We start from the raw sequence: 18,870 nt of genomic DNA on the forward strand, positions 1-18,870 counted from the left end.
GCCATGCCTAGCTTTTATGTTGGGTCTAAAGATCTGAACCCAGGTCTTCAGGGTTATACAATAAGTGATTTACCCATTGAGTTGTCTCCTCAGCCTCTTTTCGAACATTTTACCTGAAGGAGCAACTCGGTCATTACTGGATCTTATGAAAATTTTCCTGGTGCAAAATTACAGGCTTGATCAGAAAAGAAAAATTTTGAAATGAGGAGAATTAAATAATGGTTTTTACAACTTCATGGCGATGATGACAAATAAAAATGACGAGGGAAGAAACGAAAAAGATGACTTGAGCCGGGCGGTGGTGGCGCACGCCTTTAATCCCAGCACTCGGGAGGCAGAGGCAGGCGGATCTCTGTGAGTTCGAGACCAGCCTGGTCTACAAGAGCTAATTCCAGGACAGGCTCCAAAACCACAGAGAAACCCTGTCTCGAAAAACCAAAAAAAAAAAAAAAAGAAAGAAAAAGATGACTTGAACAGAAGAAAAATGGTGTTTATTATTTTTCTAATTATCTTTTAATTAGAAGTATAAGAATATGCATAGTAAAATAAAACAGTTCATAATCAAGTTCCAATGTGCATAGTTGAGAAAAATAGATGGTGGTGCTTGGAGCAGGAGGTTACTGAGAGCTGGTAGAAAATGGATAGAATTCATATATGTGTGCATTTCTGAGAAAATGCCATGTGGGAACTCACTAAAGCAAAATAAACCCAGCACACATACAGCTCAAAGAAACTTATCAGAAGAAAAAACACATATACAGAGTGATAGACAAGCAGGTGGCTGAGACGGGAGAGTCTAAGAGTAATTTCACAAGGGAGTGAAAGAGCTTTGGGCTGGACTTCTGAAAAAGAAAATCAAAGACTTCTATTTTAATTTTGTATTTTTGTTTACTTTGTGCATTAGAAATAAATGTGCATCAATTTCACTCTTCCTCATTTCCATTAAAACTCTTCCTGTGCCCCCATTCCCTCTTAAACTCATGACCTCGTCTCTATTATCATTACACACACACATACTCAATACTTTCATTTATAAAGTAATATATATTTTATAGTATATATTATATATAATGCCTATATGTCATACACATATATCACATATAATATATACCACAAACATACATCTTGTATGTAGGTATAGGTATATATGCATGCTACCCTCCCTCAACAGCCATTGATCTACTGTAGCTCTTTATCTAGGGGTGGGGCCTTGCAAAATTTCCCCCATCCATATTGGCATATCAACTGGTTCTGTCATTATGTTGGAAACCAAATCTAAATTGATGCCCATGCAAATAAGAAGAGAATAAGTCACAAAGGTAACATCTTGTTGAAAAGTAAAAAGATTTTGGAACTAAGTATAAGAAGCATCAAGAATGATGGGATATTTGAACTGGCTAGATGTAACCATTTAATATTTTAATTAGCTTCTGTTTTCTGCTCTCCAGTAAAGTATATGGGAAACTTTTGCATAATGTAGCAAGAAAGGAAAAAGATAGACAATTTATTTGCTTGTATTACTCAAAACTTTCACTCATGAAGTGATTAATCAACATAACACTTATCTGTAAACTAAAAGAAAATTAGGGCCAGCTATATAGAACTTGGTAGAAAAAATGAAACCATTTTTACAAACCACCTTCAACATTGAGGACACCAGGAAACATTCTTATAAGAACTATTCTCTACCCATTGTAACCATGTGAATAATTCACATCTGGGACAAGATAAGTTGTTTAAGTATGCTACTTAGAGATCTTCATCATAATAGCTGTGTAGAAGCAATTTAATATGCTTCCCGGAACATGAATATTTTCAGTGGAAATCTTCTTCCATTGAAAAAGGGCACCCACTGCAAAAGCAGTTCTCTGACATTTCAAGACAGAATATTTCACAGCACCAATAACCTGGAAAAAAATCCCCTAAATGCATTTGACATCATTATTCAATCCGTCAACTTTCTCAGCTAACTAAGGAAAAAGTAGTTTCTACATTGGTTTTGAGTTCCTATATCCAAGCACAAACCACTTTCCCTTTATCAATAAACATTCTCATTGGGATATGTGTATGGCATTTATCTGTAAGGTCATAAGTCTTTTTAATTTTAAATTAGCAGAATTATTTCCATGTAGAAGCCTATTCCACAGCATTTGAAAAGATAGTGTAAGAACTGATTGCCTTTTTCCAAAAGAGAAATTCTTCAAGAGAACTGATCATGTAGCTTTGGGAAGCAGGGTAGAAAGTGCACGGAGAGGGAAATAGACTTCCCATAAGGTATGGGGAGAGACATTTTCAAACAGTTTTCTCATCTAAAAATTAAAAATTCAGATGGGTGAAATATTTGATCAATTACTAAAATAGTAGTAAGCTCTAAACATGAAATAAAATAATAAAGCTTCTAGATGTACTGAGTTAAGTTCCCAGTAACCACATGGTGGCTTACAAACCATCTATAATAGGGTACAATATTTTCTTCTGGTGTGTAAGCATCCATACAGACAAAGCACTCATAGAAGTAAAGAAGTAAACATGAAGGAGGAGATAGAACAAAGACAAGAACAAGAAGAATAAAAAGAACAGAAGAAGAATAGCAACAAGAAGAACAAGCCAGGTGGTGGTGGCGCACGCCTTTAATCCCAGCAATCAGGAGGCAGAGGCAGGCAAATCTCTGTGAATTTGAGGCCAGTCTGGTGTACAAGAGCTGGTTCCAGGACAGGCTCCAAAGCTACAGAAAAACCCTGTCTCGAAAATCTGAAAAGAAGAAGAAGGAGGATGAAGAGGAGGAGAGGGAGGGGGAGGGGAGGGGCTGGAGGAGGAGGAGGAGGAGGGAGAGGGAATGGTAAGCCTTGGGTTGTAACTGTTATTTCTTATGTGAATGAAAAATTTTTCAAGGACTCAAATTTTGATCAGAAACATGAAGTGCATAGGCAATTAATTGTGCAATGTTGATAGAACTGCATTTGTGAACAGATAGGCACTGTAAGTGCAAAGATTTTGAGGTAGTGAGAAGCTAAACTGGATCCCCTCACCTTCAGGACCAGACAAACAGTGAAGTCCAATAAACAAAATTGACTATGACCCTTCAAGATAAAATAAAGAGGTTTTTTTTTTTTTGCATGGATAGGAAGCTTCTAGAAGGTAAATCAGAGAAATGAAATGAGTATTTGTTTTTCAGAAATCCATTTTGGCTATTGTATGAGGGATAAGGAATGATTTGAAGATGGTAGGGACTGAGTGTTTTTCTGCCAATCAAAGTAAGACCTGGTAGTGGTTATGGGTGGTGGTGGGGAGTACTCGATTTTAAAAGATAATATAGTGTTTTTCGTGGCTTCTATTTTCTGAGTGAGTTAAAGTTCAACTGACTATATTGGCCTTTGATAAGTTATCATGTAAAAGAACTATAAAGATCAAGTACCTATATAAACTTGAAAAAAGATGGTAGGGAACACAGAAATGATGTAGTTAAAGTTAAGATATAAATTTTAGGGGGAATAAAAAGGTATGGATGGATCCACAGTCAATGGAAATTGAACCATCACCAACTAAAAAGGGAACACTAAGATCGTAGGGTGGGGGAGACTTAAAGCTATGGTCCCAAGTCTCAGGAAGTCAAGATATTATGTAATATTTTTATTCTGTTATAGTTTGCTATTCAAATAGACATCTGGTTTACCTGGAGATAGAATGTCACTGAGTATGTTGCATCGGGATGGGAAAGTATATCATTGGACTCTGTAACCTAATCCTGGCAGAACACTGCATGGGTAGTTAAACATGAATGTTAGTGGATGTGGCCCCTAACTCGCCCAAACCCCACTGGAGCAGCAATGAGAAAAGCCAGCTGAATAGTAGGCTGGGGATTTAAAGTCATGTGGTTGATGAGGAGCATTTGAAAGTGCTAGAAATGACCTAGAATGACCCAAGTGGGTGATCATAAGCATGGTGTGTTACTTTGTTCATTGAGTGTTTCTTCTGTATCGCTTGATTCTAGTGGTTGCCAAAAGAATCACAAAGTTGAGAGAAACCATGAACACTGCCAATCAGGTAAAGGGCTCCACTCAGACCTCAGTGTTATAGCTGTGTTTCCCACACTGTGCTAGGGAGTGAGAGTGAGGTTGGAAAAGGGAGGTGGGGTACAGCAGGAGGGAACGGCAAGGGAAGCCGGAGGGGAAACTGCTGTCGCAAAGTGAAATAAATCAATAAATTTATTATTATTATTTTTTAAAGAGTGAAGTTAGAACCTTTCCTCTCCTTTGGGTTTTATGACGATGCCACTTCACCCTATCTCTTCAAATGCAGGAAACACTCACTTAGGTCCCCAGCTGAACCAAGCTTTTCTCCATGCTTCCTAGGAGTTACCTCCCTAGAGATCTGCAGGCAGGGCTGACACTCTTGGGTAGCAGCCCAGTTCCCAGTAAATTCCCTCCTTGTCCTACTTATCAGAATGAAGTTCGAGTTTTAATTCTGCACAGGTTGAGGGAGCTTTTCTTGCTATGGGTAGGGGTGCTGCACAGGTTTCTGCTCTCCAGGAAGCCAAGACAAATACCAGATAGGAAACCATCTGAGGCCAGGTTCCTGGCTCCTCAGCCTTGCTTCTGCAGAAACCTGGAGTGTTTCACCAGTTTTCCCCCCCCTACTCTTGACGTCAAGCTCCGACAGCCAGCGGAGGAGCCTTTCGCCTGGGCGGCGAAGAGCACGGGGAGAGTGGCAGGGAGGGGAAGCCATAGCAGCAACAGCTTGGAGGAGGTAACAGACTATCCCTTGCCAGCACGACCCCGACCGGGGCAAACGCAGTGCTGAAGAAGACCTGCGGGTTCAGGGAACCGCGGGGTTACTGCAAGAGGGGCGGGGAGAAGGCGGGTACGCTGCATGCAGCGCGCTGGCTCCAGCGGTGCCCGCGGGGAATGTGACATCAGCGGCGCCCGGCGCTTGCGGCTGGAGCAGGCAGCTTGCCTTGCCCGCGCGGTGCACACCTCGCCCGGGGAAGGACGCGGAGCCAGGCAGGCGGCGGGGATGTCGGCGAAGGAGAGGCCAAAGGGCAAAGTGATCAAGGACAGCGTCACCCTCCTGCCCTGTTTTTATTTCGTTGAGGTGAGTTGGCCCAGGGCCCTGGCATAATGCAGATCTTTCCGGACAGCTCCGGAACGAATTTGGGTCCTCGGTAAGATTGGTGACCACACCGAAGCACCAGGGTGTGCGTCACTGCTATCCCCGCTGGACCCTCTCCCTTTCCCCCTATATATTTTTCTCCAGAGCTTCCCTGAGTCTGCCTGAGGACACCTGCCAGCACCAGCTGCTTAACACTAGGGGTGCCTTGCTGGGTGGCCTTAAAGGAAAGGATACCTGTCAGAGTATAGGTCTAGTTTCAGCCCTGTAGTGCTTGTGTGTACAGGGTCCATAAGTGCCCCGGAGGGGCCGTGATGCCTATATTTGGAATTTGTGATTTTCAATTTGCTGATGATATTTAGAACTCTGAGCTTTTGGTGGGAATTCAAATGCATACAGCTTTGCCTGAGCTATAGGGTAGGAGATGTTTGTGTGGTTTTAGGATTATGTGGCGCCTATTAACCCTCCCAAACCCTTCTCCTACTACAGTTGCTATGGTACTTCATCTGCTTCCAAAATTGGGTCATTTCTAGATGTCAATCATCAGTCTGTTGGCCTTTTGCCATGCTATGTGTGGGTGTGTGCACGGACATATATTCATATTTATTTATACAGCATGGTGTAGAAACATAGAAAAACAAGTGAATATATATTTTAAATGTATGACATCATCTGAGTTCACATGATTTGTATCCGTGCTCTTATTCTGACCTGAACAGTATTACAGTTAAGCAATTAACATGGGGTTGCACTCATAATGAACCTCTCTGGCTTACCTAATGCAGCATTTGAGGGAGGAACAGTTTATGGGAGGGGTGTAAAGATTGACAGGTACAGGATTCCGTGTACTGTGATCCATTGCATTCGGAGGACATTTTAAAGCAAGGGGTTTGTTAAATTATACGTGGAGACAGGGTGCATTGCATACATTTAGGAAAATCTAATAGTTTTAAAGGTAAAACTGTGTCCATGTAATTACATCTTATGTTGAATAGAAAATTTTGAAACTATTACTGCATTAAAAATAGCCTTCCTTCGTTGTCTTTTCAGCCAAACATGGAGGTTCTCACTTCCAAGTACAGATAGGTAGCTGATTCTGTATTTGATGACTGAGAGGTGTGTCTGGATTGGGCAAGAGCCATTGCCTTGAAACTTGGAGAAGAAATATTGTGTCAAGCCTATCCTTGGAGATAACTATATATTTGGTAGTTTCTTTTATGTGCCATATATTTTGAAATAATTCAAGTGTTAAGAGAGGTGTATGTGACCTGCATAAGCTTCAGAGAAATGACCTGTGACACCTTCCTCTAGGACCTATAGAAAAGAAGTAGAGAGACAGGAGGGAATGAAAGGGAGAAAGAGAGAGAGAGAGAGAGAGTCCTGTTTGCTTAAAATCATTGTTTTCTTTATTGTTCCTTTTACAAAGAATCCTGAAGCTGTTGCTTGGGTGGTTGAAAACTGTGGGCCCAGAAGATTCCATGAACAGAATAAAGGATTAGAAAAACAGGCTGCCTGCATTCCAGTGGCTAAACCACTTGTGGCATTGCTAATCCATTTAGTGGGGTGTCTTGCTAAAGCACTTTTAATCACATCTAAAACTATTAAATTTATTGGAAATATATTAATGAATTGTTGGGTCTGTCTCTAGGAGATGCTCACTTGAGATCAACTGGAAGCTGACTATACTAGAACACAGCTGTATGGCTTCCAGGAACACTTTCTGAATGAGGGCACAAACCAAAACTTAATTGTTCCCTTAAATAATAGAAATGCAAACTTTTGAGGAAACGTTTACGAAATACATACCCTTTAGCCTAGGATTTTAAAGGTAAAAGTGTTTATAATTCATGGGAATGGTGTCTCTGGGTACAAATATCTTATAAATGTCATATATTTTCCAGGAGTAGAAATCACTACTTTTATTCTGACCTACTCTGACACAAGTCACAGAGAGATCACCTGAAACCATTCGTCCAGTTTATTATAAGATTCATTTTTGTAGTCATTTTCTTGTTTAGCTTTCTGATCTTTATGTTTTGAAATGGGATTCCATGGAGCCCAAGGTGGTTTCAAACTAACTAGTATCAAGACAGGCCTAGAATTCCTGACCTCCTGCCTCTCTCCCTTCCATATACTAGGGTGACAGGCATGTACCACTGTGCCTGCTTCATGAGGTTTAAATGAGCACCTACAGCATTGTATTTGGCAAGGGGTAATAGACTTCTAATAGAGAGCTACAAATTTGGATTGCAAATTATCTTCCTTAACCTTAAATGCATGATGAACCTCTAAAGAGACTGCAGAAGACTGGGGAAAGCATCAGTCTTCCAGCTATTTAGGAGTTGGCAGGAAGCACTACCCAGCTCCTTAGAAATGACTCATTTTGAAGCTAGTGGGATGAATCTTTGCGGGATGAGTCTCTTTTGGAAGATGAATAAACAGAGGTTGAATTAACATGTCAATATAAAGCACCAGAAGGATAGCGCTTGGCCTTGGAACATACTTTCCCAGGATCCCAGGGATTAAGATAGATTGGCAAAACACAAGCAAATCTTCCATAACAAATCAGACCCAGAGCCTAGATATCATAATCGAGGTAACAAAAAGTATGTGAGAGGACCAATATTTAGGGGGAAAGTGTGGGAGTCTTGTGACGGTGGCGGACAAAGCTGTCTTTCTTCAACGTATTTGACCACTTTGGATTGCTATTTATAATACATAGAGGACACAAAGGAACTTAGTTGGGAAATTTTTGAAGTGGACCAGAGAGTGTTATAATCAACTTGGATGCAATTCTGGCATAAAAATAGCAACATTTGGTTGATTGAGAACAAAGTAGACCTTAAAGATGAGTTGACCTGATTCAATTATCACCAGTGTGTTGTAGTAGGAGCGGTGGGCTGTGTCCTCGGCACCCGGCTGCCCCCACAGCTAGCTTTACCCAAAATAACTACACAGAAACTGTATTCTTTTAAATACCGCTTGGCCCATTATATCTAGCCTTTTCTCGGCTAACTCTCGCACCTGGACAAGCCTATTTCTTATAATCTATGTAGCCCACGAGCTGGCTTACCTGGAATGATCTTAACCTGCATCTGCCTGGAGTGGGAGAATCATGGCGACTCTCTGATTCAGCTTCTTTCTCCCAGCCTTCCGTTCTGTTTACTCCTCCCACCTATGTTTTAACCTATGAGGGCCAAGCAGTTTCTTTATTGCTTAACCAATGAAATCAACAGATTGATATATGACACTCCCACATCACCAGTGCCTTATCGTGCATAATTTTGATTATGTTTGCTCTCTCATTCCACACTTCTTTTGATATGATAAAAATTATGTAGGCTCAGTATGTTTATTTGTTTTCTTTTTTTGTTGTTGTTTTTTGTTTTTTGTGGCACGGTTTCTCTGTAGGTTTGGAACCTGTTCTGGAACTAGCACTTGTAGACCAGGCTGGCCTTGAAATCACAGACATCCACCTGTCTCTGCCTCCGCAGTGCTGTGATTAAAGGCGTGTGCCACCACCACTTGGCATAGGCTCAATATGAGCACACATATATTCACCTATAATAGAAAATAAGATGCCTATTTTTTGGCTATAGAATGTACTCTGTGGTTAAAGCATCAGGCCTGTGTTAAAATGGATACACTGTGCTGTTTCATTTCCTCTTTTACAATTGCCCTTGACTTGAAGTAGATTCTTTCACTGCTAGATTGGACAAGGTCTACTACATTAGTTCACACTGATCCCCAGAAAGCCATCTCCTTTGAGTTTCATAGGTTTCTTTGAATCAATCTTGGTAATATTGGCCATGGATAGGGACAGTGGAGTGTTCCTAATTTTGTATAGGAAATTTGACCATTATTTATGAAGCCTTTAGAAGGGTATGCACTTGCTCAGTCTTCAGTGGTTCTGTTTTTAAAAAGAAGCCAATGAACCAGCTAGATGGCTCAAGCCCAGTGACCTGAGTTAAATCCTTGGAACCCACATGGTGGAAAGGTTAGAAGGAGAGGACAGACTCACTCCCACATGTTGCCCTTTAATCTTTATATCAAAGTATGTACCGTGCATACATACATATATACATACATACAAAATGAAGAAATTAATTTTTAAATGAAAGAGGCCATTGTTAACTAGATTTTTTAAAGTAATAGATAGAAATTAAATAATGCAGCCAAGTTTACAAAGCTAAGGTTGAGGTTGAGCTGGTACCAATTCAGACTTCATGTTCACCATCACAGAGACTGGTGCATTCTACTTACAGAGAGAATGTATATGCAAACAAAGTTACTCCATTTGCTTCCTCCCTACTAAAACAAGAAGACAGCACCTGGGAGGATGGGGTGGGATGATCACTTGAGTCCAGGAGTCTGAAGCCAGCCTGAGCAACACTTTTAAGACCCTGATTCGGAAGGAAAACAGCAGATAAAGAAGCAACAACAAAGCAGGAAGATTTAATAAGAGACAGTGAGAGATCTTTCTTGAGGAAGACATGTTTCCTCAGCACATTCCTCAGCTGGAAGACACTCAAGAAAAGACTGAGCAGACAGTGGGCACTCCTCAGCTGTCTTGCTAGCCAGCAGCTAGTATCCCCAGGATAGACAAGGAGGAGAGATGCCCCAACCCACTTACTCTGGTAAAGAACCTCTATAATCTTGTGAACACAAGCCCCAGCATTCAGCTTCTCAGTTCAAGTAATGGTGTCCTTGTTTACTGCCACACTCAACAGTGAGTTAGTGGACAGAATGTTTCCTCTTTTATCTTTGGTTTAGCTGAGAACTAGGTCTATGGTTGATAGCAACATTCTATGACAGCTTGCAAACAAGATGGCTTCTAGAATATCACCCTACTTTATGGATAAGTTGGATAATTCAGTTTTTCAGTGTTCAGCATGAGAAAAAAAAAAGGTCAACTATGGAAGGACCCTCACACAAGTATATACAAGGCAGTCTTACATTAACCAAAAGTAGACCAAAATGTTCTTGAATTTTAATTGGCAAAGTCCTCTCCAAGTGATAGCTCTCTTGTCTATGTTGTTGATCGCAACTCAGAGCATAGGTAGTATGCTTTTGGGCTTTTGGGGCTGAATCATCCAGCGTTACATTCAGGTAGGGTTGTAGTCTGGGTGCATCCCCTTTATGCTAAGCACTATAACAATCCCTCTGTGCCCAGACTCATAATTTTTTCTCATTATTCACACTATTCAAAGATCATTCAATATGTATTGTAAACACTTGGTAAGTCATTTGTAAAGTCCCCAAAATGGAAATTCTGAAAGCAAAATAAGTGGGTCACAGATTTTTTTATTTAAATATTCTTCAACTTTGTAGCATCGTTTCCAATTCCTGGGATAATGCTTACCCATGTAAATAGACAGGTATATTCATAAATACGACTGAAATTTTTGTTTCATGTAAATACAAGCACACACTCAAAACTCTGCACACAGATGCATATAAGCGCTGACGGTGTGAAAAAAATTCATGCTTCTCCACTTGGCATCTAAAACATATCAGAAACAGTATTTTAACCTCAAAATAATTTAAATTATTTCTTTTGAGAAAGAAGTTTGTATCAAGAATTCTTATCAAGAAATTTGTATCTTAACTTTCATTACCATGAATTCACATTTCTGCTATTTATCATCTTTTTTCAAGTTTATGTAGCTTCTTTGAACTTTCTGTGAAATATAGATTTATTTTTACATGAATACTAATATCAGCAAGAAAAATTACATCACAACATTTCTGCATTTATGTGTACCAAAATAGTAACTGTGAATGTTCCTCCTTTCCTGGATTGGATAGAGATAGTCTCCTCAAAAACTACTCCAAATCCTGCCAAGTGAGAGAGGCTGGCAAATCGCCCCTCCCCAGTTAGTTACAATCCACAAATTGATGCAAAAGAGAAAGTCAAGAGAAAGCGAAGAGATTTCTAGTCCTAGAGACAGAGTTAAATGAGGACACTTGTGCAACACCAAGTATGGAGCACATAACCTTCTGTTAGTGACTCCTCTCCTCTTCCAAGGCACAATCTCTGTCTTTCTCCTTGAGTAAATCACTCCTACACTTATATCAGGAAAGAAATTATTTCTTGCCTGTTAGCTTCAGAGATTTGTAATGGTAGTATTGTTGATGATGTAGGAGACAAAGATCTTATTTATAATAATAATAAAGTATGGTGAATTTCAAGTGTTCTTTATATGGAGGAAGCTCTGGCTACATTGTCACTACTCCTCAGAAGAAGGAGGTAGTTAGTTCTTGTTCTTTTGTTGTTTGATTTTGTTGTTTGCCTTCTCACTTTAGCTATGTTTTGTGACAATTTCAGTTTACAGATCCAGGCTTGCTTCAAACTTGCACCCTCTGACCTTAGCCTCTCAAGTGCTGGAATTATGCCTAACCTCAAACAAGGCATTATTATCTTTGCTTTTTAAACAGAAAATTGTAGCTCATGTAGAAAAATATCTTACCAAAGGCATATTACAATTAAAGGATGAAGCCAAGATTTGAGTACAGACCCATTTTTCTCACACACTGAGGTTGTACCATGCTCATCCTGCATGCTTCCAGTAACAATGCTAGGTTTAGCGAAGACATAGAATAGAGACCTGCCTCTCTTTCACATGGCTAGCTTCATAGTATTGGAGGTCATTTGCGTAGATACGTATGATTGGGATTGGGTCAGAACTGAAGAATAGAAATTTTCTGTGCATTTTAACTCCTAAATTTGACTTTGTTGGTACTATTTCCTTTCAGTGGAAAGGGATTTCCTTTTGGCATGGATGTTTTGAAACTGTGATGGTTTTTCACTTACAGAATCCTTTCCTCTCAGCAAGAACAAACGGATTCACCAGGCACCCATGGAAATTAATAAGGTGCTGTGCACAGGCTAGGACAGGCTTGGAACTGAGGGTTTAAGGAAGTGGAATGGGTGGGGCGAGTTCACAAGTGATGGAGCTAGAGAAATGACTCTTAGAAAGTAGAAACAAAGTGAGGCTAAGCCAACCAGGGTTAGGAGAGACATGTCCAGAAACCTGAACATAGGGTGAAGCGTGTGTGAGATCATTGGAAACCTACTCTAAGAATGAAATTTAGAGATTTCTTTGGGGACTCAAGTTGTCTGAGATGACTTTGCATCTGGGATACAATGGTTGCTTTTTATACTGGAAGTGTGTTACAAATTTCATTTGCAGAAAAAGTGTCCTCTTGGTGTGAGTATATATTATATATAGAAGCCAAGGCTTTGCCCCAAGCAAACACTCTTGTAAAAAATACAAAATCAGGAACTCTTATTACAGAATTAACTCCATAATCCAAGAACATCTAGTCTGTCTCAATTCTGTCAGGTAAAAGAAAACTGTTTTAAGGAGTTAGAGTTAACTTAAGGTGTGTACAGTTAATATCAGACCAGGAATAAGTTCAGTTCTCCTGACTTCTATTGTAATGCTCTTTCCTAGTTATTATGATTTCTAGAATTTCTTTATTAAATATATTTTATTTTAGAATAATGTAATAGATTATATTTTAATTCATGCATAAATATAGTGTGATTTGATCATGCCCACCCCACTTCCCACTCCAATTTCCCCTAACCACCATCCACATCCCCTTCCTAACTTCACGCTATCTCTCTTTAAATAATAATAATAATAAAATAACATACTGAATTAATGTTTCCAATATGGAGCATAAGCTACCAGGGGCCACAACCCTAAAGAAAACTGACTAAGCCTCCCTCAGTGACCATCAACTAGGAACTTATGAGCTTCTCCTACATTCATGAGGTGATTCTGACTGGCTTGATCTTGCACAAGTAACCATAAATGTGGGAATTTATGAAAGAATGGCCCTGTAATGTCTAGAAGACACTATTTCTCAGTAGTCCTCCCCAACTTCTGGTTCATAAAATATTTCTGCATCTTTTTCCACCATGCTCCCATTCTTTATAAGCGAATGCTCTGGTCTGAATAATCGTTCATGCAGGTCATTCGAATTCAGCATGTAGATGTAGTGTGTGTGTGTGTGTGTGTGTGTGTGTGTTTTCACGCCAGCTTCTTGGTGCATTTAATGGCATCATATTAAGCAGCATTTTACAGTAATCAGGATGGGATCTGTTGCTTCTCTGAATTGTTACCCCCTTTTTGATGGAGTATGGTTGAATTGAAATATAAAAATACTAAAAAATCACATTTTTCTGTCCCATTGCCAAACTGTTCATGTGTAATTTCGCAATTTCTTCACTTGGTATGAATGGAGTCTCTTACAGAGAGAAAAGGAAACACTGGAAGAAATAAGTATATGATTTACAACATTATTTATAAAATAACTGAATTTCCCATTATTCTTTAATGTAATTTTGCAAATATTTTGTTATCTCATCTAATTCTTAAACACAGGTTAAGAGCAGATATTAACTCGTCTTTACTAGTTAAGTAATTGACACAGGGAAGTCAAGGAACTTGTTTAAAACTCAACTATTAGAAATTGAAGAGAGGACTCAGAAGTTGAAACATTTTCCCGGCAAGTGTGAAGGCCAGAGCTGGATCCTCAGATGCCTAAATAAATGTCAAATGGGAATGGTGGCCAACCTACAGGGAAATCTCCACAGCAAGCTGGCTATCAAGACTTACCCTATCAGTGAGTTCTGGGTTTAATTGAGAGATCTTGTCCCAGTGAATGAGGTGCAAGAGCACTGGAAGATAATTCTTAACAGCAACCTCTGGCTTCTGCATGCAAACACACCTATAAACATGTTCATTCACACACATACATATGCATACATGCAACACACACACACACATGCACACACATACACATACAACAGAAAAAGAAAGAATATCAACCAGCAATGTTCTCTTATCTCGTAATAGGGAAATGTGAAGTTTATATTTAAAGTATGAACTGGCTTGATTGTGAGGGCCATGAACATCTCAGCTTTCTAAGGTACCTTCTAGAATAGATTAGAATTAAAATTCCAGATAATCATGCAATGAGATAATTTCTTTCTGGTCAAGTGGGTTTTTAAATGCTGAATGTCAAGAATAAAAATGCTATTTATGACCAAATTAATGCTGAGGTGTTTTGTTGAGAGTAACTAGACCCTAAATTAACTGGCACTGAAGTCCATTACTGTTTTCTTGGTTGTTTTTAAATCAGAAAACAAAATAATGTCAATCAACATAGGAAAGGATAATTGCTTGTTTGTTGTAACAAAATGGTTTCTGACTTTTCTAAAGCTGGCCAACCCATTAGGCATATTAAGGAGAAAATGAAATGTGTGTGATTAAAATAAATGTAATTTTGGCCAAAGAAAAGAAAACTATCAGTATTGCTAACAGACAAATATTGTTAAAAAATTGAACAGAAACACACAAGATAGATTATCAGCGATTTAACATGGCACAACAAAACTGTTCTTCGAGACTGGTTACAGGTGAACCACCAGCTCTAAAGGTTCTAGATTCAGACACCAGTTCCTCACACACGGAGTCTCAATGGACCAATTACACTCTATCAAATAGATGTTAAAATTGTGTTATGGGGTTGATTAATTTTATATCTTCATGAAAACCTATTTATCCATCAAATAAGATATTTACTGATTGCTTATGATATGACTCTTTGTTGCTTGGATGGAAACAACATCTAAGCATTGTTGGCTTATTTCCTCTGAGGAAGGAATTCTTCTGTGAACTGCTATTGAGTGCATGAATTAAATAAGGCTAATAGTGGAAGCATTTGTTTTTCATTTTGCTTTTTCCTAGTGCTAAGATCGAACCCATGGGTTTGTGTACTTGTGCAAAAACTCTACCACAGAGCTGCATCTCCAGTGTATGTAGTTTTCTAAAAAACTGTTGTATTTAGTTTCTGTGAACATTTTTAACTGTAAAGTAAATGACAGTGAGCACTGTCTCAGCAACATTGCCTATCTTCTAGACTGCTGAAAGACTGGAGAGTGATGTCTCTGTCTGTGGTCCACATGAGTCCTCATTTGAAACTCTGCTTAGGTTTATTTTATCATCTAATGGGAAAACACTATGGACTATTTGTTCAAGGCAGAAAGAAAAACAGAATATCTGGTAAATATCTGTATGGTTTCTCTTTTGGAATGAAATCGATACTTAGAAATGAATATGCCTCTCTAAGGAAGTATATACTCACCTCATTTTTCTTTGGAAGATATCAAGAAACATTTGATATCCACACCACGCAGTAGATGATATCCAAAGGAAAATGTTTCCATATTTAATTCTCAAATTTCTCGGTGATTTTGAACAAGAGTAGGTCACTGGTAGATGTTTCTAAGAAAGGAAAATATATGCAGTGATTACAAACGTGAAGTCAGGAACCAGATGCCTTGAGTTAGTAATCGAGCTACCAAGCTTAACTTTACAAAAAAATCATGTAATTTCTCCATGCTCTGTTTTCTTATCCATAAGGCATCTATAATAGTAGAAACTTCCTTTTAAAAAAATTAATCTTGGAGATTGCATAACTCAAACATGCAAAGCCCTTTAAGTAGTACCTGTCAAATATCAGTTGCATTAAATTGCTGTTAGTATCATTTTTTTAAAGTCATCTGTATATTACAGGGAAAGAGAACTTATGCCCATAAGAAAAGATTTACAAAGCAATTTACTTTCAACACATGAAATACTGATCCACCGCCTCGGGTCTTCATCTCTAATTTGGTTTCAAGAACAAAATTCTTTCCAAGACAATGCACATACTTCAGTGTCTAATCATGTATGAGAAAGCAATCTTCAGTGCCAGGGGTTAAGGCTGATGCTCATAAAGCCCAGCCCCTAAGCCCAATGCCACATCAATGTTCAGGTAATAAAGCAGCCACTAACTGTTATACTAGTTTCTATTATTAAATCATTGAGTGGTTGTCATCAGTCTTCTTAGAGCTATAGACATATAGTTTATATTCAGGCTTAAAGACATAAAATATCCACTTACACTGAGTATTGGAAAGCTTGGATTTGTGTGTGTTGTGTGTGGTTTCCCAGAATATTCAGGTGTAAAGAGGAGTAGCGAGAACTGCTCATGAGCCTTAAATACTCATTAATGGAATTAGTCTTATAATCCTGCTTTTTAGTGTTTTTACCAACTATTAAATACTTTCATACAAACTCAAAAAAAAAACAGACATAGAACAGATTTTTTCCTTTAAATGTAAAATACATACTAGGAATGGTAACTATTTTCTACTAACCAACACTGTAATTGGGAAGACCCAATGTAAGTTTCTTATATTCTCATATGCTAGCAAAATCATTAGAACTTCAAAATAGGAAATATTTCTGTTGGTGTGCATGGTTGATATAAATAAGGCTTTCAAGTATGGGATTATTTTAACTACACAATAAGACTACGTGTGTGTGTGTGTGTTTACATTACAGGAATAGCCTAAACATATGTCATCTTTTCAATCACCTATATAGGCATTAACTTACTCTGCATTGAGGGCCATCAAGGTATCAGGAATAAAGAAGTAATAGAATAGGAACAGAAGACTTTCTTTGCCCTAAAAGACCATGTTGTTTAAATAGACCAGCAAATGAACAATATTTATCCCCAATGATGAATGGCAACTGCTATGATCCAGGCATCCTCAGAACAGCAGTGTTCCCAAGGCAGGAATACCAGAGAAGTACCAAAGATGAGAAACCATCCAGAGCCTTAGGTGTGCCCAATTTCTGATGTATTAAAAGCAATTCACTAAGGCAGATAAAAGTGGAGACAAAATTAGTCCAAATTCTAAGTATTTAAAACTCTTAAGATATCATCAAAATAAACAAAAACAAGAATGGCTTTGGAGAAACTGTGCAAAGAACCTTAGACCTGGGAATATTGTATTAGTAGGACCGCAGTTTGAAAATGTCCAATATCCCCCATTCTTGGCACTGCTCAAGCCCCTTGCACACATGGCTCCCTCCAACCGTCTGTCCTCAGAACTGGCATGGTCACTGACTCCTGGGGCTACTTTTCCTGAAAAGCATTAGACAGATGCCAGATGGTGACATGTGACAAAGGAGCAATAAGATGTAATGGGGCCACAAGATTCCAGGAATTTAACAGAGCAGAATTCAATTACTGGCCTTGTCACACAGACATCAAGAACACTGCTTAACTTATCTGGGGCAGAGTCCTTATACTAAAATAAATCATAAGATTCCCAAGGAAGTAACTGAAATTAAATCAGATAAGTAGGAGGAACCATCTAAATAAAAATCAGAATCCACACCTCTCTCTTTAAGCACTAGTATGCTCAATAAATTCTGTTTTAAGTCAAAATACAATGGGATCTAGAAAGGACAGATCATAGATTTGAGCAAGTGAAACACTTTATGATTATAAGGAAGAAATGAATATAGAAAGTGTTTAAGAGTTAAAAACAAAAGGGTAGCCTTTTGTCAAAGCACACAAGCGCAGCTGGAACTCTATTTGGGCTGCCAAACTGCTCCCAAATAAAGTCATGGAGATTTATTATTAGTTAGGAATGCTCAGCCTGCACTTAGGCTTGTCCCACTAGCCCTTTTAACTTAATTTAACCATCTTCTACTCATCTACATTTTGCCTTGGGACTTTCTACCTGTCTTTCATTCTACTTTCTGCTTCCTTCTTGTCTGGCTGGCCAGTCCCTGACATCTCCCTGGTGTCTCTTGGTCCCCTTATTTTTTTCTCCTCCAAGCCTAAATTTCTCCTCCTAATTACTCCCTATGCCACATACTAAATATTGTAAACAATTTATATTTCCACTTTTTGACAACCTTCTTAGTGGTCAGTCCTTAATAAAGACCATTTCGACCTATGAATATTTTTTTATTTAAATATATGTAGTGCTATGTGGAATTTCACATTTTGTGCATGTGTACGTAAGTGTGTGAATATGTGTGGGAGCTTGAAGTGTACATCAAGCCTGTTCCTCATCCACCATTCCATTATTTTCCTTTTTTCTTTTGTGTGTATGTGGATGGTGTGTGTAAATGCAGGGGCATACATGCTAGAGCACTTGTGTGAAGGTCAGAGGAAAGCCTGGAGATTGCGACCTTGGCTAACAAGCTTGAGAACTTCTGGGGATTCTCCTGTTACTGCCTGCCATCTTTCTGTCATACCACTGGGGTTAGAGATGTGACTTCTACAGTTTTTATGTGGGTCTGTGTGGTTTTATGAGACTCAAGGAGGCTCACAACTGTGTTTTATCTGCTACGCTTCTCCACTTTATTTTTGAGGCAGGGTCTCTCACTGAGCCAGGAAACAGACCATTCATCAGAAAACAACAGTTCCTCCTAGCTCCTCTCTCTACCCCAGCACGGGGATTACAAAGGCGACCATGCTGGGTTACTTTTCACAAGGGTGCTAGGGATCCAATTCAGGTCCTCCTACTCTCTGCACTTTATTGTCTGAGTCATTGCCTCAGTCCTAAATTTCCCATTGTGTTTGATTTTGGAATTTCTGTCAAAATGGCCTTTAGACTTCTCACTTCAAATTTCTTATTAATCTACAATTGTTCCTTTGAAAAATTCACATAATAATATTCTTTGATTTCTTGTGGCATTACTCATAGGAAAACCTAGACAACTTGGGAAGTTTTGTGCAAGTGTAGTTCTTCGAGAGTGAGGATGATGCTCAAATTTATTTTTTTTTTTAAATTTATTTATTTATTAAGGATTTCTGCCTCGTCCCCACGGGACGATGCTCAAATTTAAACCATCGAATGCCGTGGAGCCTCATCCTTCCAAATAGCACATTAAAGTT

At 38.9% G+C, this 18,870-nt stretch overlaps 1 protein-coding gene across 1 annotated transcript in view; it reads left to right on the plus strand.

Moving 5' to 3' along the window:
- Positions 1-4,670: 4,670 nt before the first annotated feature.
- Positions 4,671-18,870, plus strand: part of Plppr4 (phospholipid phosphatase related 4) — a 36,740-nt gene continuing 22,540 nt past the window's right edge. Inside the window, exon 1 of the mRNA XM_041654761.1 lies at positions 4,671-5,091. Within this exon, the coding sequence (XP_041510695.1) occupies positions 4,870-5,091 (222 nt within the window). The 5' untranslated portion in view covers positions 4,671-4,869. The remainder of the gene's footprint in view (positions 5,092-18,870) is intronic.

This window comes from Microtus oregoni, unplaced genomic scaffold (genome assembly GCF_018167655.1).
Source record: "Microtus oregoni isolate MIOR12 unplaced genomic scaffold, Mior012 000000F_ref0000247, whole genome shotgun sequence".
Classification (NCBI taxonomy): domain Eukaryota; kingdom Metazoa; phylum Chordata; class Mammalia; order Rodentia; family Cricetidae; genus Microtus; species Microtus oregoni.